The 26265-nt window shown below is 44.5% G+C and overlaps 4 protein-coding genes across 6 annotated transcripts in view; 2 read left to right on the top strand and 2 right to left on the bottom strand.

Moving 5' to 3' along the window:
* The window catches only part of mdga2a (MAM domain containing glycosylphosphatidylinositol anchor 2a), a 52811-nt gene extending 43075 nt beyond the window's left edge, over positions 1–9736 (top strand). For 2 of the 3 annotated variants that reach the window (XM_079286654.1, XM_079286653.1), the window contains exons 14-17: positions 2383–2553; positions 2929–3059; positions 3205–3304; positions 7956–9736. In XM_079286654.1, coding sequence (XP_079142780.1) covers positions 2383–2553; positions 2929–3059; positions 3205–3304; positions 7956–8044 — 491 coding nt within the window. In that variant the 3' untranslated portion in view covers positions 8045–9736. The remainder of the gene's footprint in view (positions 1–2382; positions 2554–2928; positions 3060–3204; positions 3305–7955) is intronic. The other variant, XR_013772705.1, reaches the window with a different exon arrangement.
* Positions 9737–13282: 3546 nt separating this feature from the next.
* LOC306790425 (dehydrogenase/reductase SDR family member 13-like) lies at positions 13283–20032 on the bottom strand. Its single transcript, XM_079286679.1, has 6 exons — positions 19756–20032; positions 18238–18356; positions 17536–17659; positions 15807–15979; positions 15221–15374; positions 13283–13794 (listed from the first exon to the last, which is right to left on the bottom strand). Exons 1-6 carry the CDS (start codon positions 19880–19882, stop codon positions 13535–13537), a joined length of 957 nt encoding a protein of 318 aa, XP_079142805.1. The 5' UTR covers positions 19883–20032; the 3' UTR covers positions 13283–13534.
* Positions 20033–20676: 644 nt separating this feature from the next.
* hikeshi (heat shock protein nuclear import factor hikeshi) lies at positions 20677–21775 on the bottom strand. The gene has a single exon (XM_079286961.1). The coding sequence runs from the start codon at positions 21339–21341 to the stop codon at positions 20745–20747; it is 597 nt and encodes a 198-aa protein (XP_079143087.1). The 5' UTR covers positions 21342–21775; the 3' UTR covers positions 20677–20744.
* Positions 21776–22050: 275 nt separating this feature from the next.
* Positions 22051–26265, top strand: part of heatr5a (HEAT repeat containing 5a) — a 31579-nt gene continuing 27364 nt past the window's right edge. Inside the window, exons 1-7 of the mRNA XM_079286504.1 lie at positions 22051–22176; positions 23320–23552; positions 23644–23855; positions 23936–24044; positions 24251–24400; positions 24685–24856; positions 26029–26192. Coding sequence (XP_079142630.1) covers positions 23427–23552; positions 23644–23855; positions 23936–24044; positions 24251–24400; positions 24685–24856; positions 26029–26192 — 933 coding nt within the window. The 5' untranslated portion in view covers positions 22051–22176; positions 23320–23426. The remainder of the gene's footprint in view (positions 22177–23319; positions 23553–23643; positions 23856–23935; positions 24045–24250; positions 24401–24684; positions 24857–26028; positions 26193–26265) is intronic.

The following is a 26265-nucleotide window of genomic DNA, read 5'->3' as shown; positions in this document are numbered from 1 at the left end:
TAAAACCTGTTCTTCCAGTTTGAAGCCTGGATACCTGGATAACTTCTCTCATGTCCTTCCTTTGAAATATGCTTTTATATTTACTGATACCCTCCTGACCAAAACTAACAAAAGGTTAACGTCAACAACAGCATTGAAAACAGGAATATTGAATATAAAATGTCTGCAGCACCTGTCCGTGTGACTCTCACAGAGGGGGCGTGTCTGCAGCACCTGTCCGTGTGACTCTCACAGAGGGGGCGTGTCTGCAGCACCTGTCTGTGTGACTCTCACAGAGGGGGCGTGTCTGCAGCACCTGTCCGTGTGACTCTCACAGAGGGGGCGTGTCTGCAGCACCTGTCTGTGTGACTCTCACAGAGGGGGCGTGTCTACAGCACCTGTCTGTGTGACTCTCACAGAGGGGGCGTGTCTGCAGCACCTGTCCGTGTGACTCTCACAGAGGGGGCGTGTCTACAGCACCTGTCTGTGTGACTCTCACAGAGGGGGCGTGTCTGCAGCACCTGTCTGTGTGACTCTCACAGAGGGGGCGTGTCTATAGCACCTGTCTGTGTGACTCTCACAGAGGGGGCGTGTCTGCAGCACCTGTCCGTGTGACTCTCACAGAGGGGGCGTGTCTACAGCACCTGTCTGTGTGACTCTCACAGAGGGGGCGTGTCTGCAGCACCTGTCTGTGTGACTCTCACAGAGGGGGCGTGTCTACAGCACCTGTCCGTGTGACTCTCACAGAGGGGGCGTGTCTGCAGCACCTGTCTGTGTGACTCTCACAGAGGGGGCGTGTCTGCAGCACCTGTCCGTGTGACTCTCACAGAGGGGGCGTGTCTGCAGCACCTGTCCGTGTGACTCTCACAGAGGGGGCGTGTCTGCAGCACCTGTCTGTGTGACTCTCCCAGAGGGGGCGTGTCTACAGCACCTGTCTGTGTGACTCTCACAGAGGGGGCGTGTCTGCAGCACCTGTCCGTGTGACTCTCACAGAGGGGGCGTGTCTACAGCACCTGTCTGTGTGACTCTCACAGAGGGGGCGTGTCTGCAGCACCTGTCTGTGTGACTCTCACAGAGGGGGCGTGTCTACAGCACCTGTCCGTGTGACTCTCACAGAGGGGGCGTGTCTACAGCACCTGTCCGTGTGACTCTCACAGAGGGGGCGTGTCTACAGCACCTGTCTGTGTGACTCTCACAGAGGGGGCGTGTCTACAGCACCTGTCTGTGTGACTCTCACAGAGGGGGCGTGTCTGCAGCACCTGTCTGTGTGACTCTCACAGAGGGGGCGTGTCTACAGCACCTGTCCGTGTGACTCTCACAGAGGGGGCGTGTCTACAGCACCTGTCCGTGTGACTCTCACAGAGGGGGCGTGTCTACAGCACCTGTCTGTGTGACTCTCACAGAGGGGGCGTGTCTACAGCACCTGTCTGTGTGACTCTCACAGAGGGGGCGTGTCTGCAACACCTGTCTGTGTGACTCTCACAGAGGGGGCGTGTCTGCAGCTCCTCCGTGATGAAGTGCACGGTCAGTCTTTTCCTCTTCATAGAGGAATGATCTTCACACTGAAGTGGGTGCGTGAGTGGATTTCGTAGCGTGGCTCAAGCACTTCAACCAGATTTTGAAATCCTTTGTTTTCCACAACGGAGTGTCCACCGTCTCTGACAGTCTCTTCATATGTGTGGACATGTCCGATGTTTTGCCGTTGTCGTGTGTCTCTCTCTTTAAACAACGCCGACATACTGTCACGTTTTTTTTATCCCAAACTTGAGACTTAAATGACGCCGGGAGCTTCTGAAGTTCTCCGTTCCTCCGCTCGCCATGACTTTCACCGTTAAATGCTTCTAACCTGCTCCGTTCACTGAACACGCAACTGCTTTATATCTGCTCACTGATCAGCGTACATCTATAACTAATACCTCACAAATTAAGTTGTGAACACCGGCTGAATATCTATGATCAGAATCATTATAACTGTGTTATAACTGCTGCTGTGTGAAGAGAACACTGCTGCTAACCCTAACCTGATGTGTTTAAAGTGTTCACACACAATGTTATTCACCTTTAGTTCATAGAGCAGCACTTTCAAATAAAAGTGCACAAAACGCTACTTTAGAATTCAGTATTGAACTTTGCCATAACAATGAGATTAATCGCAAAAAAATCATGTTATTAAAAATTGTAATCGTTAACAGCACTAATATAAACGTATACATGTATACATGTATGAAAGTATACATGTATACATGTATACTTTCATACATGTATACATGTATGAAAGTATACATGTATACATGTATAGAAGTATAAGTATATAAAGGTCATACAAAAATACAAATGTATGACAAGATGAACGATGAGATCATGTTCCGTGAGGTGTTTTAATGACGTGTTGTGGTCTCACAGGTTTCTACATGTACATCGAGACGTCGAGGCCGAGGCTGGAGGGAGACACGGCCCGGCTGCTGTCGCCCTCCTTCAACATGAACTCCAAGACCTCCTCCTCTTCCTCTTCCTCCTCCTCCTCCGTCACCTACTGCTTCGCCTTCTACTACCACATGTACGGGAAACATGTCGGTGAGTCTGCAGCAGGCCCTCAGATACAGGACGTCATAATTAATAATGAATAACAAATATTTGAAAAATTATAAATATTATTAATAATGATAAATTGTTATTAATAATGATAATAATAATTGTTGTCATATTGATAAAAATAGATATAATTCAAATGAATAATGATATATTAATGACAACAAATAATAATAATCATATAAATGTGTAATAATAATACAAATCATAAATATTATGAATAATCATAAAAATAGTAATTAATCCTAAATATTTATAAAAAAATTAAATAAATATTAATAACAATAATAAATATTTGTAATGATGATAGAAATAATCCTTCATGTTGTTAATAATGATCATGAATGATTGTGTGCGCAGGAGCTCTGAACGTCGTCCTGCGTCAGACGGGTCAGACGGTGACGGACAGCTCGGTCTGGAGTCTGATCGGTAACCAAGGAGACCGCTGGAGGCAAGCCAAGATCAACATCCACCCAACCACAGCCTTCCAGGTACAGGCCACGCCCACTTTACTTCACCTGGATGCTGGATACATGCTAATGCTAACACGACGTTTACTGCTGCTGCTCCTTCACAATAAGACACTTCATCAGCTGGCTTTCATTGTGAAACACAGTGTGTCTTCTTCTGTGGTAGATGGTGATGGAGGGAGTCCGCGGCGGCGGTATCGAGGGAGACATCGCCATCGATGATGTCACCATCAAGGAGGGCGAATGTAAAGACCCGCCCCCCAACAGTAAGTACGGTCTCTCTTCTGTTTTATTTTATCATTGTGTTTACTGTAGTAATCCAGAGTGAGTGACTTACTCCTGAATCATTCCCATGATGCACTTTTCATGAAGTAAAATGTCATCATCTCAGGACCCCTCATAGGACCCAGAACCTCAGTTTAGGAACCTCAGCTTTCATTTAGGGTCAAGTTTAACCAAACGTCCCGAAAAACCACAAAATAAAATGTTAATTAAAGCTGTCATTGTTTTAAAGAATCTCTCTCTCTCTCACTGTGTCTTTGTCTCTCTCTCCTCTCTCTCTCTCTCTCTCTCTCTCTCTGAGTGGAAGGAGGTGTGCGGAGCTGCAGGAGCGGGGTTTTGAGAGCGATAATTAATGATTTTTCGACATTTTTCTTCACTGGCTAATGTTGGGTATGATAGTGTAATGTTGGGTATGATAGTGTAATGTTGGGTATGATAGTGTAATGTTGGGTATGATAGTGTAATGTTGGGTATGATAGTGTAATGTTGGGTATGATAGTGTAGTGTTGGGTATGATAGTGTAATGTTGGGTATGATAGTGTAATGTTGGGTATGATAGTGTAATGTTGGGTATGATAGTGTAATGTTGGGTATGATAGTGTAATGTTGGGTGTGATAGTGTAATGTTGGGTATGATAGTGTAATGTTGGGTATGATAGTGTAATGTTGGGTATGATAGTGTAATGTTGGGTATGATAGTGTAATGTTGGGTGTGATAGTGTAATGTTGGGTATGATAGTGTAATGTTGGGTATGATAGTGTAATGTTGGGTATGATAATGTAGTGTTGGGTATGATAGTGTAATGTTGGGTATGATAGTGTAGTGTTGGGTATGATAGTGTAATGTTGGGTATGATAGTGTAATGTTGGGTATGATAGTGTAGTGTTGGGTATGATAGTGTAATGTTGGGTATGATAGTGTAATGTTGGGTATGATAGTGTAATGTTGGGTATGATAGTGTAATGTTGGGTATGATAGTGTAATGTTGGGTGTGATAGTGTAATGTTGGGTGTGATAGTGTAATGTTGGGTATGATAGTGTAGTGTTGGGTATGATAGTGTAGTGTTGGGTATGATAGTGTAGTGTTGGGTATGATAGTGTAATGTTGGGTATGATAGTGTAGTGTTGGGTATGATAGTGTAGTGTTGGGTATGATAGTGTAGTGTTGGGTATGATAGTGTAGTGTTGGGTATGATAGTGTAATGTTGGGTATGATAGTGTAATGTTGGGTATGATAGTGTAATGTTGGGTGTGATAGTGTAATGTTGGGTGTGATAGTGTAATGTTGGGTATGATAGTGTAATGTTGGGTGTGATAGTGTAATGTTGGGTGTGATAGTGTAATGTTGGGTATGATAGTGTAGTGTTGGGTATGATAGTGTAATGTTGGGTATGATAGTGTAGTGTTGGGTATGATAGTGTAATGTTGGGTATGATAGTGTAGTGTTGGGTATGATAGTGTAATGTTGGGTATGATAGTGTAATGTTGGGTGTGATAGTGTAATGTTGGGTGTGATAGTGTAATGTTGGGTGTGATAGTGTAATGTTGGGTGTGATAGTGTAATGTTGGGTGTGATAGTGTAATGTTGGGTATGATAGTGTAATGTTGGGTATGATAGTGTAATGTTGGGTGTGATAGTGTAATGTTGGGTGTGATAGTGTAATGTTGGGTGTGATAGTGTAATGTTGGGTATGATAGTGTAATGTTGGGTATGATAGTGTAATGTTGGGTATGATAGTGTAATGTTGGGTATGATAGTGTAATGTTGGGTATGATAGTGTAATGTTGGGTATGATAGTGTAATGTTGGGTATGATAGTGTAATGTTGGGTATGATAGTGTAATGTTGGGTATGATAGTGTAGTGTTGGGTATGATAGTGTAATGTTGGGTATGATAGTGTAATGTTGGGTGTGATAGTGTAGTGTTGGGTATGATAGTGTAATGTTGGGTGTGATAGTGTAATGTTGGGTGTGATAGTGTAATGTTGGGTATGATAGTGTAATGTTGGGTATGATAGTGTAATGTTGGGTATGATAGTGTAATGTTGGGTATGATAGTGTAGTGTTGGGTATGATAGTGTAGTGTTGGGTATGATAGTGTAATGTTGGGTATGATAGTGTAGTGTTGGGTATGATAGTGTAATGTTGGGTATGATAGTGTAATGTTGGGTATGATAGTGTTGGGTATGATAGTGTAATGTTGGGTATGATAGTGTAGTGTTGGGTATGATAGTGTAGTGGGGTGTGCAGGGTTCACAGGTTTGTTTTGCGTACTTTTATCTGTTTTTTGGGTCTTTTTGAGCGGAGTGCAGCCGGGCAGCAGGTGCTGTCGGCGTGCTAAACGCTAGCATGCGCCTGACGGAGCTAACCAGGGAACACGGCGTGAAGATCCCGCCGCTGTTCGGGTGTTGGGTGGAGGAGATCAGCCTGGGAGTGGGTGAGGTTGTCGGCCACAGCCACGTGAAGTCCGCAGCGCGGATGAACAGCGCTGTGGTCATCTTTCTGGACAGCTTAGAAACTGCGGAAGTGGTGTTGATGAACGGGATCTCCGTGGGTGAACACTTCCTGCCCACGTATGCTCTCGCCTCACCGGAGGTGAAAGTCACTGTGTCCAACGTGCCGCCATTCATAAAGAGCGATGCCATCATCAAAGAGCTGTCCAAACATGGGAAGGTGGTGTCTCCGGTTAGGAGGGTGTCCTCTGGATTTCAGTCTCCGCTGTTGCAGCACGTGGTGTCTCACAGGAGACATGTCTTCATGATCCCCAGCAACAGGAGCAGAGTGGTCAACCTCAGCTTCAAGATCACTGTGGACGACTTTGACTACGTCATCTTTGCAAAGACTAACGATTTTAAATGTTACAGCTGTGGGAGAGAAGGACATCTGAGCAGAGCTTGTCCTGGGGACACGGCTCAAACAAAGACCAGAACCAGAGAGGTACTGAGGACAGAGGGGACAAGCAGGGCGGACAAGAGGGAACAAGTGGAGCACATGAGGCGAGGGTGCAGGAGACGGGTGGGGCTCAGGAGGTGAGGGTGGAGTAGACGGGTGGGGTACAGGAGGTGAGAGTAGAGAGGACAAGTGGGGAACAAGAGGTGAGGAAGGACGGGGCAAGTGAGGTCCAGCAGGTGAGGGAGAGTACTGGAGGACAGGTGGAGGCAGGTGGGGAGGTGGCCATGGAAGCAGACGAGGAGCAGCTCAAGGCCCCTCAGCTGAAGAGGAAACAGAGAGGAGACAGAGGAAGCTCACAGGCCAAGAAAGTGGCAACTACAGAAAGTGGAGGAGCAGCCGAGTGCGAGTCCAGGCTGGAAGAGGACCCTGAGTCCGGTTGGGAGGACTCTGAGTCCAGTCAGGAGGAGAACTCTGCTGTAAACAGTGAGCCCTCTACACACGGTGCTGGCAGCTCTCGGGGCTCTGGAGGCTACAGCGTGGAGGAGATACAGGAGTTTCTGAGGAGGAGTAAGAACGTGAGAGGAGTCAGAGTGGAGGACTACCTCTCTGACAAGGAGCAGCTCTCCAGCTCTGCCAGATCTCACATGTGGAGCAAGGACAGAGGAGGTCTCACGAAGCAGGAAGGATACAGACTCAAGAAAATAGTTCACAAAGTGAACAAAGAACTGGACAAAGTGGGCACTAAGTGAGAGTCAGATCTCAGCCTACGGACACTTAAAGACACGTTTATGTTTGTTGGACCTTATTTGTTTAACCGTTTTAAATGATACCGTATCGTGTTGTTCAGAAAATAATTCGGTTTGTTTTGAGTAACAGTAGAACTCTGTAAATGGAACTTAACACAAACAAATAAAGATATATTAAACCTCTCTCTGTCTCTCTCTCTGTCTCTCTCTCTATCCTTCTCTCGCTCTCTGTCTTTGTCTATCTCTCTCTATCATTCTCTCTCTCTCTCTCGCTGTCTTTGTCTATCTCGCTATCATTCTCTCTCTCTGTATTTGTCTTTCTCTCTCTCTCCTCTCTCTCTCTCTCTCTGTCTTTGTCTCTCTCTCTCTCGATCTGTCTCTCTCTCTTTGTCTCTCGCTGTCTTTGTCTCTCTCTTTGTCTCTCTCTCTCGCTGTCTTTGTCTCTCTCTCTATCATTCTCTCTCTCTGTCTTTGTCTCTCTCTCTATCATTCTCTGTCTCTCTGTCTTTGTCTATCTCTCTCTCTCCTTCTCTCTGTCTTTGTCTCTCTCTCCTTCTCTCTGTCTCTCTGTCTTTGTCTCTCTCTATCCTCTCTCTGTCTCTCTATCCTTCTCTCTCTGTCTCTGTCTTTGTCTGTCTTTGTCTCTCTCTCTGTCTTTGTCTCTCTATCATTCTCTGTCTCTCTGTCTTTGTCTCTCTCTCTATCATTCTCTCCTCTCTCTGTCTTTGTCTCTCTGTCTCTCGCTCTCTATCCTTCTCTCTGTCTGTCTTTGTCTCTCTGTCTCTGTCTCTCTATCCTTCTCTCTGTCTCTCTGTCTTTGTCTCTCTTTGTCTCTCTCTCTGTCTTTGTCTCTCTCTCTCTATCATTCTCTGTCTGTCTTTGTCTCGCTCTCTCTATCCTTCTCTCTCTCTGTCTCTCTGTCTCTCTCTATCATTCTCTGTCTCTATCCTTCTCTCTCTGTCTGTGTCTCTCTGTCTTTGTCTCTCTCCCACACAGATCTGAGGTCTCTCGCCCCGCCTTCATCTCCCCATATATGGCAGCTGTGCGTCACTCTGAGTCTGGCTCTGATTGGTCGGCAGAGGTGACCCCCCCCCCCACCTCTCTACGGGACGTCACAACCTTTGACTCATCTGCCCCCGCCCCCCCCCCCAACCAAAGATGCGTCAGAGACTTCCTGCCAACATGGCCGACACAAAGGGTCACGTGATCACACGGAGAATATTTGAGTGAACTCATCATCTAGCTGTTTCCACCCGCTTCCAGTCTTTATGCTAAGCTATGCTAAGCTAACAACATCCAGATACTAAACATATCCACCTGAACATCTCACACCGCCGTATTTACGCACAGATGACGTCATTGTGAGTGTTGAAGGAGGTGCTACATTGTTAGCATAGCTTAGCACTGATCGATCCACACTCCATTGAGAAAACAAGCATTTTAAAAGTTATTTACTCGTCGTCTTGAGGAGAGAACTAACAAAACGTGAGTTCAGACTTTTTACAAATCGGCATCATTATGAAGTTCTTTGGGCATATTTTGAATCAGTTCATAAATGTCAGTGTTGTGTTCATCCTGTCGTAGTGAACCAGCCGATCAAACATTCGCTTTGCGTTTGCTGCGAACACGGACAGAGAATACGTCTGGATCACAAATTAAACGATGAATCAAAAAGTCCCCGTTAGACTTCATTTAATTTTAACTTTGACTTGGAGAAGGCCAAGTTTAATGCGAAGCTAACAGCATCCTGACTCAGAGAACACGGTTATTTGCCAAATAGTTAAACTATTGTATTGTATGTACTGTATTGAAGAATACTTTAAACTAGAGATTGAGACATAAACTCATGTTTACAATGTTTACTGAGGGAATAAATCAAGAGAGAAGTAGAGTCATCTTCAGACACGGAGACACGGCGACAAACACGGAGACAGACACGGAGACACGGCGACAAACACTGAGACAGACGGAGACAGACACAGAGACAGACACAGAGACAAACACGGAGACACGGTGACAAACACTGAGACAGACGGAGACAGACACAGAGACAGACACGGAGACAGACACGGAGACAAACACGGAGACAGCCACGGAGACAAACACGGAGACAGACACGGAGACAAACACGGCGCTTCAGTCCGAAAAAAAGAGGAAATAAAAGCTTGAATGTCAACTTTCCTGACCCCCCCCCCCCCTCCACAGATCAACAGTACTGTACCGCGAGCTGGACGGACAAACGACCGTCTCTCTCGCTCTTCTTTTGGGGGGGGGGGGGGGGTAACTTTTTGCAGCGGGCGGACCGACTATTTAAAAGAAAAATTCAAAAACAACTTTCTTTCTGTTATTTTGACGTCTGTCTGTCTGAGGACGAGAGTTCAGCCTCCACCACGACATCAAGTGCCTTCAGACTCGGGGGGGGGGGGGGCGACAAAAGAAACAGCAACAAAAAAGACATTGTGATGTCAAAATGGCCGAGGATGAAATATAAATGTTTCCTGGTTCTGATTATGCAGAGAATTAGTTTCTTACAGATTTTTTTTTTTTCAAGATGAAGCTGTGTTTGCGATCACTAGAGGATTCTGGGAAATGGGACTCCATGTTGGATTGCGTTCAGAAGATGGAGCGGAGACGTTGACTCAACAGGAAGCTCCTTTTTGATTTATTATTTCAAACAATTCACAGAACAAACATGCAAAATCATAATCTGTGAGGATCTGTGTGACTGGACATTTCAAAATAAAAGACTTCCTGCGTGGAGGATTTTTCAGCCCTAAGCCAATGGGATTCAAGCATTTGGTCTCTCGGAACTATTTTTAGTATTTCAAAATAAGAGTTTTCCGAAGAAGGCGGAGACTTTTGACTGAGATCATCAGTTACCTTAAACTACAAAAACAATGTGTAAAATCAAATCTTATTTTGTTCCTGTGAGATTATAAAGACGGGGGGGGGGGGGGGGGGGCGTGTTTCATGTCATCTTTTTGTTTGGTTGGATTTATAAAGGGGGGGGGGGGGGGGTCTTTAGTTCAGGTTTCTTCATTTTATTTTGTTATTTGTGCAAAAAGTCCAACAGAAAATGATCCAAGTGTGTTTGTGATGGTTTGAGATTTAAGTTCTGATGAAACATTTGAACGACTGAGGATTCATTTAAAACCAAAAAAAGACAAAATGTTTTGAGTTGAACACATCTGGATTTAAAAAACTAAGTTTAGATTCATCACTTTTGCATCATTTGAAAACGTGGAGGAAAGTTTAACACGTTAGGATGAATTCATTCATTAAAATACTAAAGTAGTCATGAATGAAAAAGTCGTAAGATTGATTTTGGCTGAATATCTATTTATTTGATTTTTATTACATCATTTTTAAAAAGTCCTATTTTTGCATGAAAATGTGGAATAGCGACTCAGCTCATAACTGTGATTGGAAACTTTTTAGTTTCCGGTTTTCACAAACCAGCTCAAACGTTTTATACTTTTTTTCTTGTCATTCCTAAAATTGCATCGTTTTAGTCACGAATGGTCTGAAAAACCACACGACTGCTTCTTCAATCTGAGAACATCTTTGACAGAATGCAGATTTTAACAGAAGAGACATTGAGAGACACTGGAGCACCGGCTTCTTTCAGGTTCTTCAGTGAGAGGAACACGTGGGCTGATTGTCTGTCCGGGAGTCGATTCAATTGAATTTGAATCGATTTGATCGACTGACAGTGGACTTGGGTTGGTGAGCGGTTTAGTTTCTGGAGGACCAGAGTTCTGGATCTGGATCCATGAGATCAGACCAGTTTCATATGATTCACTGTGTCTTTAAAAAGGTCTTCAACATGTTCTTATTGGTTAATAATGATAAGTTATAAGAAGCCATCGTTACACACCGATATTAAACTGATGAGTTCAGCTGAGCATCCATTACTCCCGTTGACAGATGTCACTTATTTTTCCTGTTTTGCTGCTTCTGTCCTCTCAGCGTGTTTCCACTGCAGCTGATAATCACATTTGTGTTAAAGCTCCTCCGGGAATCGGTTCGTCACATGCCGTGTTCGTGAGGCGCCTCGGGTCAACGCCAGCGTGTCCTCGCTCATATCTGTGGATCGCTGATCACAGTCACGAATGAGCTGCAGTTTTAATATTTAAATGTCGGATTCTCTGTATGGACGCCTTTTAATGCCGGAATACATGACGGTCCATGTGTTTAAGAACGGACAAGACCAGTCTGAGGATCAGGACCGCTCTTACAGAGGCCGCACAACGATGAAGGAAAAGCCGCTGCCACTGGAGACCTGAGCCTGACTAACATCACTGACGTAGACTTCGGTTTATACGTCTGCACTGTCCGCAGGGACGAGGACATCATATGGAAGAGAGAAGCGCTGCTCAGAGGTCAGTACTGAAGTTACAGGTCAGGGGTCAGATCCCTACCATCTACCATCAGTAGACCGCTACAGCAATGCTGTCCAGCTGATGTTGTGGTCTACTGTCCTAGACTGGTCTCGTCCTGCATTCGTAGCTACACCTACAAAAATAATGTCATTCGTTGATGTATCACGTTAGTATTTTGGTAAAAGTATAAAGACAAAGATGGCAAAAGCCCAAATAGAGCAGACGTGAGGTGGACGGGTCAAACGAGCAGTGATCTTTCCTCCAGGAGACCGTTTGTTCCTGAGAATATGAAACGAGAAGTCAATGTTGCGTAACTTGTGTTCTTCAGTAACAACACTTCTGAAGGACATACAGGTCCTTAAGTGTCCACAGGGTCCTGGAGACCAAGTGCTAAATATCAGCGAGGACTGAGCCCGTTGTCTCCTCTTCACAGAGAGAGGATGGTTCGGGTTTTAAAGAAGAACGGACCTTGAACCAAACGCCACCCCTGAACACTGAACCAGCTGATGTCCTCTGTGGAACTCCTTCCTCTTACTGTCCATCTCTGTCACATGTTCTGTGAAAGAGACATGATGGTTTGGATGTGTTTAAACCTGCGGTCACGTGACTTTGACTTTGAGATGGTGTCTCCTAACATCGCACGTCCAGCAGAGGACGCCGTCTCGCTCTTTGTCAAAGCTGGGCTTTTGCTTCCTGTCAGCTTATTTCAATTCTTTCTCCAAGTCTTGCAGCTCTGAGTGTCTCCGGGTATTTGTGGGCCTTTGCTCTGTCCCTGTGGATTGGAGTCCGGTTCTGTGTCCTCCTGGCTGTGGTGGTCTTGAGGCTTTAGGATGCAGCACCTGTATCCTGTTTGTTGGGGAGCTTTTTGGTGGTTTTCTCCGTCTCCGTCTGAGCATCAGTGATGTTGGTGACCAGAGGTGCCTGCAAAGAGCTAAACGGAGATCAAAAGACAAAACGCAGCAGAAGTAAAGAGAAGTCATCAGCTGATGCAGCAGCAGACTTCAGAGGTGTGAGACTCTTAAAGTCCTCCACTTTTTCTTTTGAAGTAAAACGGGACGAGAAAAATAAATCAACAAATGAACCTCGTGAGTCCTGAATGCTTAGCGGTCGCTAACATTAGCATGCCAGCTACACTGAAGACTCCTCTGAGTTCTCCATCGTGTGTCTTCATCACTGTTTGTTTATCTTTGGAAATGCTGATGTGATGCTGATGTGGCCCAGAGTGAGATGAGTTTGACACCCCTGCTGTAGAGGGACTACTTTTACTTTTTTAAATGTCTATGGAAAAGCAGTTTATTTAGCATTCTGCACAAAAATAAAGTTTTACTGATGAAGTTGTAATCGCTGCTTGAAAGTTTGTCTTCAGAGTGAAAACCTGAACGTGATCACGTTTGCTGTGAAACAGGTCGACTCCTCTGTGATCCAGCTCATCATCTGGTCCCGTGAGACAGACCCTGTGTGTTACTGGGATTCTGATTTGTCCTACCCGTCCTGTATTCTTCTGTCTCGTGTTGACCAGTCGTATTGGGAACAATAACGCATCGATCTGTCCATCTACCCATGACAGCAGTTGATCGTATGAGAGGAACCTTCTGGAACCTTCCGGCCGGTTTGCATCTTTAAGGTGCGTTTTCTGTCGGGAGGATTTCCTTTCAGATCATGAAAACACGTTTAAATCAATCAGATCAACGATGAAAAGGTTTTTATATCAGCACCGAGTCAATAACAAACAAACAGCTTTAATAACAGAGAAAATAAATGTTTGATGAATAAATCTCTGTCATAAAGTTTTAATGTTCCAAACTTTAACCCTTAATGTTTCTGTGGAAGTCTGCATGCTTCCACTGGTCACAGCGCTATGGATTGTGGGTAATTCTCTCGGGCGACGAGCTGACAGAACTAAACCCTCACAGTGAGTCTCCGTGAAGATCAGCTGCTGTTAAAGTTCAAACTCAGAGGACTTTCTGTCCATCAGTCCAACGTCTCCTGGAGGTTCACAGGTCGGCCAGCAGCAGACATGACACTTCTTCTTCTATGCCATTAAAAGAAGCTACACAGTGAAGCGTTGCACCAGTTTATATCGAATGACATTGTTACAGACATGACATCACACTTTAACACCAACTGTTAGTTTTAAACACGGCTCCTGGACTCAAAGGTCGGTTTAAGGTGGAGTTTAGTGGTCATTCCACCTTAAGAGAGTCCGCAGAGACGCTCGCTGACGTCCCACAGTTTCCGGGCCACGCCGTCGTCTCGTCCCCGGGGGGTCACGTCCTCCACGGCGCAGCAGGAGAAGTAGCGTCCGCTCAGGGGTTCGATTCCCTCCTGCAGGGAGCAGTGCAGCGTGGTCTGAGCTCCGGCCTCTGGGTCCAGGAACAGCAGCCGGGCGATGGGCTCGATGAAGACCTTCTGCCACAGGCTGACGTTACGGGACAGCCCGGTCCGGACCACACCTGGGGGGGGAGCGAGGCACACCTGGAGGTCAGGTACGTCTGTTTAAAGATCACCTGACGGACCATCGGGTCTCGTATCTGTCACCTCGTGTCTTTTCAAAATAAACTTAACAGGAAACTACTCGGTTAAGTTAAAAACAAAGAACGCCGACTTCACGTCTTTGAAAACATCTCAGTGTTCACGTGACACAGGAACTACTGGAGATACCAGTTTCACTTCCATGAACATCTTTCACTGCACTCCTCTGACACTTATTCGACTCCTTTAACTCTTGTTTGGTTCTTCTTCATGTAGTCTAAAGTTTAAATTCATCCGTTTTTTTAATGAGCATTTTCAGTTTGAGGGGAAACGTAGAAATCCGTCCAAAAGCAAAAAGAGTTCCATTAGGATGTGAACTTGGTGGACTTTTCTTTAAAACTACTTCCTGTTGGTGCAGCTACATGTTAGGAGGAAGTGGAATCACGTGTCCCGTCAGTGTGGAGACAGTTAGAGGCAAAGATCAGGAACAAGGACGGGTTTATGTCTCTCAGAAAGGAGTCCTGGAGGAGTCTGGTTACTTGGGTGGAGGCTATAATGGTTTCTGGTTACCGGAGTGGAGGCTGTAATGGTTTCTGGTTACCGGAGTGGAGGCTGTAATGGTTTCTGGTTACCGGAGTGGAGGCTGTAATGGTTTCTGGTTACCGGAGTGGAGGCTGTAATGGTTTCTGGTTACCGGAGTGGAGGCTGTAATGGTTTCTGGTTACCGGAGTGGAGGCTGTAATGGTTTCTGGTTACCGGAGTGGACGCTGTAATGGTTTCTGGTTACCGGAGTGGACGCTGTAATGGTTTCTGGTTACCGGAGTGGAGGCTGTAATGGTTTCTGGTTACCGGAGTGGAGGCTGTAATGGTTTCTGGTTACCGGAGTGGACGCTGTAATGGTTTCTGGTTACCGGAGTGGAGGCTGTAATGGTTTCTGGTTACCGGAGTGGACGCTGTAATGGTTTCTGGTTACCGGAGTGGAGGCTGTAATGGTTTCTGGTTACCGGAGTGGAGGCTGTAATGGTTTCTGGTTACCGGAGTGGAGGCTGTAATGGTTTCTGGTTACCGGAGTGGAGGCTGTAATGGTTTCTGGTTACCGGAGTGGAGGCTGTAATGGTTTCTGGTTACCGGAGTGGAGGCTGTAATGGTTTCTGGTTACCGGAGTGGAGGCTGTAATGGTTTCTGGTTACCGGAGTGGAGGCTGTAATGGTTTCTGGTTACCGGAGTGGACGCTGTAATGGTTTCTGGTTACCCGAGTGGACGCTGTAATGGTTTCTGGTTACCGGAGTGGACACTGTAATGGTTTCTGGTTACCCGAGTGGACGCTGTAATGGTTTCTGGTTACCCGAGTGGACGCTGTAATGGTTTCTGGTTACCGGAGTGGACGCTGTAATGGTTTCTGGTTACCTGGGTGGACGCTGTAACAGGTGACGTTGGAGCCTTTCAGCCTCTTGGCGAGCTCGTGGGTGAAGAGCATGTTGCACAGTTTGCTGTTGCAGTACGCATGGAAGAACTGCCAGCTGTAGCGGCCGGTGCCCAGGTGTCTGTTCACCGCCAGAGCCTGAACACAACACAAGAAGAAGTTTAGTTAACACCGGATCACCTGAGTGACGTCATCAATGTGAAGCCTGGAGCTGCAGAGGAGGAATGTCTTCGTTTTAAATGTAAATGTTTTCAGGTTCTTATTCATTCTTTCTTCCTCCCACTTTTATTTATTCTATCTGTAAAATGTTTGTTATATTTTTAAATATTCTGAATGAAATGTGCTGAACAAATAAAGGTTATTATTATTCATGAAGTGTGAGGCTTGTATTAGCAGTAGAATGTCCCGTGTGACATCATTAGATGGTTAACACTGATTAACACTGAAGAGCACTGAAAGGAGCTGAAGTGTGGAAGCAGAGTTGAATACTTGGCGTCGGTGTGTTGATAAAACATTGTGTAGATTGTGAAAGCAGCTGAAGTGTTAACATGTAGCGTCTCATGGACTCACCTCCGGGTCAACGTGTCCCCAGCAGTACGCCATGGAAGACACGGTGACCACGCGTCCCCCCCCCGCCTCCTTCAGACGCTCCATCAGCAGGTACGTCAACAGGAAGTGACCCAGGTGGTTCACCCCGAACTCAATGCCGAAACCGTCCTCCGTCCTCCCGTCGGCCACCAGACCTGCAGGACAGACGGAGTTTACATGAGCAGCCAATCAAAAAGATCCGTGTGTGTGTCCCTTTAAGTTCAAGTCTCCGACCAATCAGACGCCTCTGTGACGCTGAAACACGCAAACGTGAACCATAACAAATGCTATTTGATGAGGAAACATGTAATTACATGTAAAAGAAAATTATAAAAACGAGCTTACAAACTGTTTAAAGTTGAATTGTCATGTATTTAGGACCTTTAATATCCATTCTTGTATCAATCACTGTTTGTCTGGTTTACATTTAGGACCTTTAATCTTCTGTCAATATTTTTCTTTGAAATGTAAAAATATTCATAAAAATGTAAACATGAAAACAAACAGACTTAAATCATTTTTAATTTTTGGTACACAACACATTAAGTGGAAAAACTTAATTAAAAATAAACATGATGACAAAATGTTAAACACAATTTGTTTGTTAAACTGGAGTGAAGCCATGATGATTGATGACGGCTGCATTCCACATCAGGTGTGCCGCCGCGCTGCTCGTTCAAATATCTGCTGTCAACACGGCGTTTCTCCTGGAACATCGTGATCTACAGCTTCTGTTCTTTCACCAACGACTTCACAAATAACATAAAGAGAGAGTTTGGTTTCTGCCATGTTCCTACGGAAGCCCAGAATGGACAAACCAAGCAGCGACTCGAGAGAAACTTTTACATCTTTGCGTTACCTGAACGCAGCGTAGTTCTCAACACGCTGGTGAAGCTACGGCGTACGACGCGGCGAGTTCACTGACCAGTCACCGTGTCTAAATTAGCATATTCATGACTCTACCTCCACTTTATGCAAATAAGGCAACGTGCAATCTGCAACATCACCACTAGATGGCACCAAACTCTACACACTGTCCCTTAAAGTAAACTTACCGTGAAATACCAGACAATCAAAGGTCCTGCATTAAAAACATTACTTATCAACAAAATGTACTTAAAGTATCAAAAGTAAAAATACTCTCTGCAAGTGTTTCACTATCTATTGTGTTATGATTCCTGAAAAGTACAACAGTTACCTCTGAAATGTAGTAGAGTAGAAGTAGAAAGTAGTTTGATCTACAAATGTATTTCAAAAGTATTTGAGAAAATGTACTTTGCTACATTCCCGTCACTGGCGATATCTTTTGTTAGTGCGTTCACATCGGACTTCATCTGGAGCCACAAGATGTTTTATCTCACTTTTAAATATGATAAATAATTTGTCTTTCTCTTACAGTGTGTGTTTGTTTGTTTGTTTGTGGCTTTGTGTGTGTGTTTGTCTGTTTGTTTGTGTTTGTTTGTTTGTTTGTGTGTGTGGCTTTGTGTGTGTGTGTTTGTCTGTTTGTTTGTGTTTGTTTGGTTGTTTGTTTGTGTGTGTGGCTTTGTGTGTGTGTGTTTGTCTGTTTGTTTGTGTGTGTTTGTTTGTTTGTGTGTGTGGCTTTGTGTGTGTGTGTTTGTCTGTTTGTTTGTGTTTGTTTGTTTGTTTGTTTGTTTGTGTGTGTGGCTTTGTGTGTGTGTGTTTGTCTGTTTGTTTGTGTGTGTTTGTTTACCAGCGTTGTTGATGAGCAGATCCAACCTGGACTCAGTTTTCAGGAAGTGTTCAGTGAAGCAGCGGACCGACTTCAGACTGGCGAGGTCCAACTGGATGAAGAGGACGTCAGTACTTCCTGTTTCCTGGAACGAGATCATCATCAGGTGACGATGTCGGGTATTTACTATAGTCACACCACAGACTGTTAAGAAAAGAGTCAGATAGTCAAGATGTTACATACACAGAGTTGAGTAAAGGGAGTGAATTGTAAAACAGATTGTCCTCCAACTAACGCTTCAACTCCTTTCAGTTTAGACAACTTACACCTCGACTCCTCGTAGTGAACTCCAGCTTGTTGCTTAGAGCTGAACTCTGTTCTTTATGAAACACTTCAGCTGCTTTCACACATTTCAGCTGAGTCCACTCGTCCACTTCAACTCCTTTCATCGCTTACATTTCGACTGGAAGTTCCTCTCCAAGTTTCACTCTAACTTCTTTGGGTTTTTACATTTGAAATGAAAGTTCCCTTCCTGCCAGTAAACTTAAATTACATTACATACGCAGCACTTCAGCTGCTTTCGCTGCGTCGGCTTCTTCCAAAGATTCTGCTTTAACTTCAACTCTCTCAAACCCTGAGTGACCCGTCACCGCTCCTCAACCAGTAACAGTCGGAGTGATTTACTGAAGGCAGGACGGAGCGTCGTCTTCGTCTGTTTCCTACCTGTTGTATATCTGCGATGGCGAGCTCGGCCTTGTCCCGGTTTCGGCAGGCCAGGATCACTCTGGCTCCCTTCCTGGCGAGGTGCAGAGCCGTGGCTTTACCGATGCCGGTGTTCCCTCCTGCAGCAGGAAAAAACACAAACTGTCACATTGGTGTTCCCCGGAGGATGAGCCCTGCTGACTCCTCACAGCGTGGGGATGAAGAGCCAACCACCCGGCCAGACCTGCCCAAACTGCCCCAGGGAGGAGAGGGAGGACAGCCAAGATGGATGCTAAGCTAACCCAGCTCCCCAGGCTACTCCACTACCCAGCATGCATCCTGGCTGTCTGGTGTCTCAGAAACATGAATTTATTACCGTTTTTGTTTTATTTGTCATGCGTTTGTTGTGTTGAATAACGACAATAAATTATCCTTAAATCCTTGAAATATCTCAACTTCTACCTGATGGATTGTCACCAAATTTAGTACAACCAATCATGTTCCCCAGAGGATGAATCCTGCTGACTTTCATAGCGCCAATCATCAGTTTAACATGTTAATGTGAACCTATGCTTTAGTTTATGACCCCAAAACCTGCAGAACTATAACACATTCAATCAGCCTCAGCTGGACTCTGTGTCTACTGATAGCTAATGTTAGCATGCTAACAGCTAATGTTAGCATGCTAACAGCTAATGTTAGCATGCTAACAGCTAATGTTAGCATGCTAACAGCTAATGTTAGCATGCTAACACGCTAAGCTAAGCTGGTAAACGTGGAGCTGCTGGAGCACATTTTAATACTGCATCAGTAATAAAACAGGAACTGGAAATGTTTATTTGTTTCTTTTAAAAGGTTACCAGAAAACAGCAAAAGGTTTGTTTTTAGAGTTTTAGGATAAAAATAAGATAATAACTTTGTTTCTTGTTGGAAATCGCTCTGCAGCAGCTGCAATATAAAGAGCGGAGAGTGCGAACATAAAATATCCAACATAACAACAATAAGGTGCAAATACAAAATAAATACTATTTCAAAAGCATCCGTTCTCATATGTTTATCATTTATTACTTTATTATTGTTCATGTTTGGAGTAAACATATAAACATAATTATGAATTAATACAGTTGAGAGAGAAGTGTATAAAGATATAAAAGACGCAAAAGAAGAAAGAATATAATCATTAAAACGTCCTAATTAGGATTTGAACTCATGATTCTTGTTATGAAGTAAACTAGCTCATTATTTCTTAATCAGTTAGACAATAACAGAAATTGAAATGTCTCATCTTGTTATATATATATATATATATATATATATATATATATATATATATATATATATATATATATATATATATATATATATATATATATATATATATATTCCTGAATCATTTAAATGTAACAATAACTCAGTTTCTTTAACACATCCCGAACATTTAAAGCTTTCTTGTAGTTCCATTTAGAAACAAGTTGCATCATTTCAGACTAACTCTGCTCACCTGTCCTGCAGCAGTATTAGCCCCGCCCCCTGACTCACCTGTGATGACGACGGTCTTGCCGGCAATGGCCGCGTTCCCTTTACATTTGGATCTTCTGAAGAGGGTCCTCGTGAGGAACACGTATCCTCCCAGCACGACGGCGGCCAGCAGCAGCAGGTGGAACATGGTGGAGAGCAGCCGCGGTCTGAGACCCACCTGAGAACCGCAGACTGCCTTTTATACACCTGGTGGGGACTCACCTGTCGGACCGGCTCGACCTGCCTGAGACGGAACCGGGAGAGGCTCGGCTCAGTCCGGTTCGACCGGTTCTGCTCTCTGTCCTCATCGGCGTTCGACTGAAACTCCCACTGCAGTTTGATCTTTCACCCACTGACCAGGCAGGTAAAGGACTTCCTGTTGGAACCTTCAAAATAAAACCCTGTTGCCAAAATCATCTTTATAAATGAAGGAAAATATTGTGGACAAAATAATAAATACAATAAAATAATATTTTTATTTTAATAATAATATTTAATAACGTTTTTTGTTCAGCACTTACAAAACAGTTTATCAGCTGTAACAGCAGCTCCACTCTCTCCCTCCCTGCCCCCCCCCCCCCCTCTCTCTCTTTTAAAGGGTGGATGTGTGAAGATCGTTGCCCCTGGTGGCTGATTTGACATTATGAGACAAAGACTCTCATAATATATATATATAATATATATTATATATATATATTATATATATATATATATATAATATATAATATATATATATATAATATATATATGTATATATATAATATATATATATATATATATAATATATATATATATATATAATATATATATATATCTAATATATATATTATATATTATATATTATATATTATATATATATATATATATATATATATTTGAAGAACTGTAACGTTTGTCGTGTAAACAACTCTTCACTTCACTCTTGTATTTATTATAAATGTGTGGCGCTTTGAATAACCTTTATTGTAATAACAGGAGGCACAGTGGACACTAGTCTCGAGCTTCAGCGCTCAGGTCTTCCAGAAGTTCGGGTTCTGGCTCAGCCTCCTCCGGAAGTTCTCGTACCACTTGAGGACGCAGCTGGACGGGACGAAGGTCTCCGACGGGTTCGGCGTCATCTGCGCCTGCGTCACGGCGAACGACGAGGCGAAGTTGTACAAACTGTCGAGCGTCTTCTGGGCGAACTGCAGGAAGGAGTCCGCGGTGGTGGAGACTGAGGAGGAGGAGACGGGGACCTGCTGGGCCAGCTGGTCCAGAGGCTCCACCGAGACCCCCACCTGGGCCACGGAGGAGGAGGGGGAGGAGGAGCCGAACAAGTTCACCCCGCCCTCCCCGGCCTTCAGCCCGGAGATCCTGAAGATGGCGCTTGGCTTGTCGTTGGTGATGAAGCCGAGCAGCTGCCACACTGAGCTGGTTCCGCTCACCGGGTCCGGGAACGAGAAGTAAACGGCTCCGCCCGTACCGGCGGGAAACGGCACCGTGCCCAGCATGAAGACCACCACGTGGTTCACGTTCTCGTAATCCGGCAGGTTGAACACGAACTTGTCCGCGGCGACCTGCGTCGCGTCCGTCTGCACTAACCTGCCGGCGACCAGACAGCCGAACATCGCGGGACTGCTAGCCGTTAGCTTCGGTGTTAGCCTTTAGCTTAGCTTAGAATGACCCAAGAACACAGAGGGACTTTGTTTGTCGGGTGAAACGCGGCGGTAACGGACCGGTAGAAACTTCTAGTCCGTTATGGTGCTGCTTTAGATCCGCTGCTCGACTATCGACTGGACGTCCTGGACGAAAAGGGTGATTGGACATGTCGTAAACATGTCGTAAAACATCCTCAAAGTCGCAATAAAATCACGTTAAACTAAATTAAAAATATAAATTAAATTAGAGATTCTTGTTTGGCACCATTTTAATGTTTTATTTCAAATTAAAACACTAAATAAATTCCAATTGAAGATTTTGCGCAACTTTAATAAAATGAATAATGAATGTTAATAATTAAAATGAACAATAAGAATATACATAGTGAACAGTCAGATATGCTTTCAAGATATAACAAACAAAATGTATCCCAAAGGGAAATAGTTGTACAGCAGTTGAAGTACAACGTATGAAAACAGTGTAGATAGATAGTGACTTTATTAAATAAGTATATATTTAATATATATATATATATATCCTATATCCTATATTGATCCTTCGATGTCGGCTCTTCCTATCATATATATATATATATATATGTGTTATACATGTATTAAATGAATAAGTAAATACAACCGGATGTGGTCTTTGTGTATTTCCGCTGACTTGTCGGCGACTCTCCGCTGCTCGGTTCTGACGGTGACGTTAAGTGCATCAAAATAAACGGAAATAAACTTTCTGCTCGGTTCTTTTCTAACCGACACGTTTCCGTTCGCGTTACCGGATTTTAACGGAAACCAGCAGGTAAAAAAAGTCCCGTTTTTATCTCGTTATTTGTCTGTAAACAAACTCTGAACGTGAGCTAACCCGGTTAGCCACCGATGCTAACAGGTTGGTTTAAAACATAAATTATGTTTTATGTCACGAGACTAAAACTACATCACACTGCAGTTTTGAATAAACCAGCTCACGAGCTAATAGAACTATAAGTGACGTTAAATATATTTGAATGTGTTTCTGTTGTTCTGTCATGTTAGTCCTCAGATAACTAAGTTACTACAAAATACATTCAACGTTAAAAAACATCAGAAAATACAAACAGACTATATTATATATAAAGTAAAATACTGTTAACTGTTAAATATATTATATATATATATATTTATATATTAATGATATTAATATATAAATATATATATTATAATGTTTAAACAGTATAGAGAAGGGATATAAGCAATACAATATGGCAGGAAAAGTATCTGATATTTAAAAAGGAAGTTTTACTACAAATACAGATGAAGTGTTGAATACCTCTTTAACTTTAAAACATTTAATACAATACTATTTAATGACTTCTGTTCTTCCTGTTTGGACTCTTTGTAAACTTTAACGAGTCGTTATTTATTTATTTATTATTTATCTCATAAACGTCTCAGATCATCTTAAACATCCTGTTTGATATTTAAAGACTCACTTTGATCTTTTATATTTAATTTAGAGCAGATTCATGTTTATTATTGAAGACTGAACAGGTTATTAATACACTTCTGATATATTTAGCTCTCACACACACATACACACGTCTTCTGTGGACAGATGTTATTTTTAGAGGTTTTCAGAGGAAACAGATGTGATGTTGAATAATTAATGAGCTGCTTCTCTCCTCCTCCTTCTGTCCGATCCGCTCCGTCAGCTCAACGGGACACAAAGACAGTTCTGTTTCCTTTAAACACGTCTTGTTGTTGCCAGGTTGGTATTTATCCTTCAGGACGACACTTGAACGCAGCATGAAGGAGACAGTGAAGTTTTAAAGGGACAAACTGACCAATCACCAGTCAGCTCACGAGTCACATGTCTGTCTGTGAAATAATACAAGAGATCAAAGCTCTGAATGATGAATGTAGTTTCCTGTTTCCAGTTTTTATTCCTCCTCTCTGTGTCTGACAGGATTGAGAAGAATGACAGAGCAGGACAGGAGATCTCTCCCTCACTGAGAGGAGGAGGAGGAGGAGGAGGAGGAGGAGGAGGAGGAGGAGAACCGGAGGAGGTCAACGATGGAGCGAGCCCACAGCCTCCTGCTGAACGAGGAGGCGTGCAGTCAGCTGGGTGACCACCAGAGGGCGGCGTTCGTCTTTGAGTGGCTGAACCACCTGAAGAAGTTGCTTCCTGCTGCTGAGCGGGTGAGAGCTGCAGGTTATTAAAGAGGTCACATGACTCGTGACATTACCATCACATGAGTCGTGACATCACAATGTGTGTCATCCCCTCCAGGCCGACGTCAGACACAACCAGCGGCGTCTGACCGAGCAGCTTTCGGGCGTTCTGATTGGCTCCCCCGGCCCACCGACCCGCCGGCTGCTGGCCCACTGCCTGGCCCTGCTGTACCGCCTGGGAGACCCCGTTACCGCCAGCCTATTGGTGGACAGGTGCAATGACATCATCCGCAGCAGAGACGACTCTCCGTCGGGACTCCCCACCCGACTGTGAGTCCGGATGTGTTCAGGGACAGCGGAGACTCCAGACTGCAGTCGTGACGTTGATGAGTTGTGTTGATGTGTTTCAGGGCGGCCATCGCTGTTCTGGGGTCTGTGTTCGAGCAGCTCGGTCGGCTGCTGCTCGGCTCCTTCAAAGACACTCTGATGAACCTGCTGAAGGCCATGAAGAGCGCTGAGGTCTGTTCAGCACTGAGTCTGAGGCTCCTGTCTGGTTTCTCTTCTTCCTCCTCTTCCTCCTCTATCTCCTCCTACTCCTCTTCTTCTTCTTCTTCTTTATTCGAGTGACATTAAGTGGTTCAGGCCTTTTATTTGAGGTGTGAATGTGGTGGACTTCCTGTGGATGTAACCGGTGACTCTTCCTCCTCCTCCTCTTCCTCCCTCAGTCTCAGGGTCGCTATGAGACCATGAGGAGTCTGGAGAAGATCCTGAGAGGACTGGGCGTCAGCGCCATGCCGTGTCACCGCGACGTCTACAAGGCGGCGAGGACCTGTCTGACGGACCGATCCATGGCCGTACGCCGAGCAGCCGCCGAGGTAACGATTTATTACCTCAGTAAACATTGTAAACATGAGTTTATGTCTCACTGTCTAGTTTCAAGTCTTCTTCAATACAGCATGATATTCATTTAGTACATTATGGTCCATTTAGAGTCACACAGACCATAAAGCAGGGGATGCTTTAGGGCGGGGCTACAGTGATTGACAGGTCTCTACCAGAGACGTATACGGCGTCTCTACGTCACTCCTCAGTCCATATATGGTCACTTCCTGTCCACTGGATGCAGATCTGATCCAGAGTCTCTTTGGTTCCTCCTCAGTGTCTCCTGGAGCTCCAGAGGGAGGCGGTGTTCCTGTGGACCAGTGAGCTGGAGAACGTGTCCACTCTGTGCTTCAGAGCTTTGGACGGATCCAACTACAGCGTCAGAGTGTCTGTCTCCAGACTGCTGGGGACTCTGCTGGCTGCTGCTGTGGAGCCACGACAGCCCACCGGTAAGACCGGGACCAGGACCACGACCACAACCACAACCACAAACACAACCACAAACACAACCACAAACACAAACACAACCACAAACACAAACACAACCACAAACACAAAACAGAACCACAAACACAATCACAACCACAAACGGAACCACAAACACAACCACAATCACAACCACAAACACAATCACAACCACAAACGGAACCACAAACGGAACCACAAACACAACCACAAACACAATCACAACCACAAACAGAACCACAACCACAATCACAAACAGAACCACAAACAGAACCACAATCACAAACAGAACCACAACCAGAACCACAAACACAACCACAAACACAACCACAACCACAAACAGAACCACAACCACAATCACAAACAGAACCACAATCACAACCACAAACACAACCAGAACCACAATCACAAACACAAACAGAACCACAATCACAAACAGAACCACAAACAGAACCACAAACAGAACCACAAACAGAACCACAAACAGAATCACAATCACAAACACAACCACAAACACAATCACAACCACAACCACAACCACAACCACAAACACAACCACAAACACAACCACAAACACAACCACAAACACAAACACAACCACAATCACAACCACAAACAGAACCACAAACAGAACCACAAACAGAACCACAAACAGAACCACAATCACAAACAGAACCACAAACACAACCACAAACACAACTACAAACACAATCACAACCACAATCACAAACACAACCACAACTACAACCACAAACACAATCACAACCACAAACAGAACCACAATCACAATCACAACTACAATCACAACTACAACCACAAACAGAACCACAATCACAATCACAAACAGAACCACAATCACAACCACAAACAGAAGCACAACCACAATCACAATCACAACCACAAACAGAACCACAAACAGAACCACAACCACAAACACAAACACAACCACAAACACAACCACAAACACAACCACAAACAGAACCCGGGTTTAGAAAACCTTTCAAAGGAGCCGTGTTTTAGCCTAGCTTAGCACAAAGAGGCAGGACGTTCACCGCGTGTTGTTCTCACGAGTAGAACGTAAACACCTCGTAGATGCTTCACATGTGAGGCGCTGACAACAAATCTTTCTTCTTCTTGTTTTTTGTTCTTTTCCCAGCAGCCCCCAGGCAGAGTGGGCGGGGCCGGAGCTCGCTGGAGGAGGCGATGGATTTGTTGTCAGGGGGGTTCCTGAGGGGGGGGGCGGGGTTCCTCAGAGCCAGAGGAGACATGCTGAAGGGGACGAGCTCCGTCAGCAAGGAGGTCCGCATAGGAGTCACTCAGGTAAGGAGGCGAGAAGGAGACGAGTTATTATTCTATATTTCTTATGATTAGTTCTTAAAGAGGTGTCAATGAG

This window comes from Melanostigma gelatinosum (assembly GCF_949748355.1).
Source record: "Melanostigma gelatinosum genome assembly, chromosome: 16".
NCBI lineage: Eukaryota > Metazoa > Chordata > Actinopteri > Perciformes > Zoarcidae > Melanostigma > Melanostigma gelatinosum.
Note: the sequence above shows the minus strand (reverse complement) of the source record. Positions and strands in the feature narration are given on the sequence as shown.

Excerpts from the sequence above, each read along its gene's own strand:
- LOC306790425 (XM_079286679.1), bottom strand. The coding sequence starts at position 19,882 with ATGTTCCACCTGCTGCTGCTGGCCGCCGTCGTGCTGGGAGGATACGTG. Across the intron at positions 18,357-19,755 it reads CAAGACCGTCGTCATCACAG|GAGGGAACACCGGCATCGGT; the intron begins GTGAGTCAGGGG and ends TTCCTGCTGCAG. Across the intron at positions 15,375-15,806 it reads GGGGACACGTTGACCCGGAG|GCTCTGGCGGTGAACAGACA; the intron begins GTGAGTCCATGA and ends TGTTGTGTTCAG.
- hikeshi (XM_079286961.1), bottom strand. The coding sequence starts at position 21,341 with ATGTTCGGCTGTCTGGTCGCCGGCAGGTTAGTGCAGACGGACGCGACG.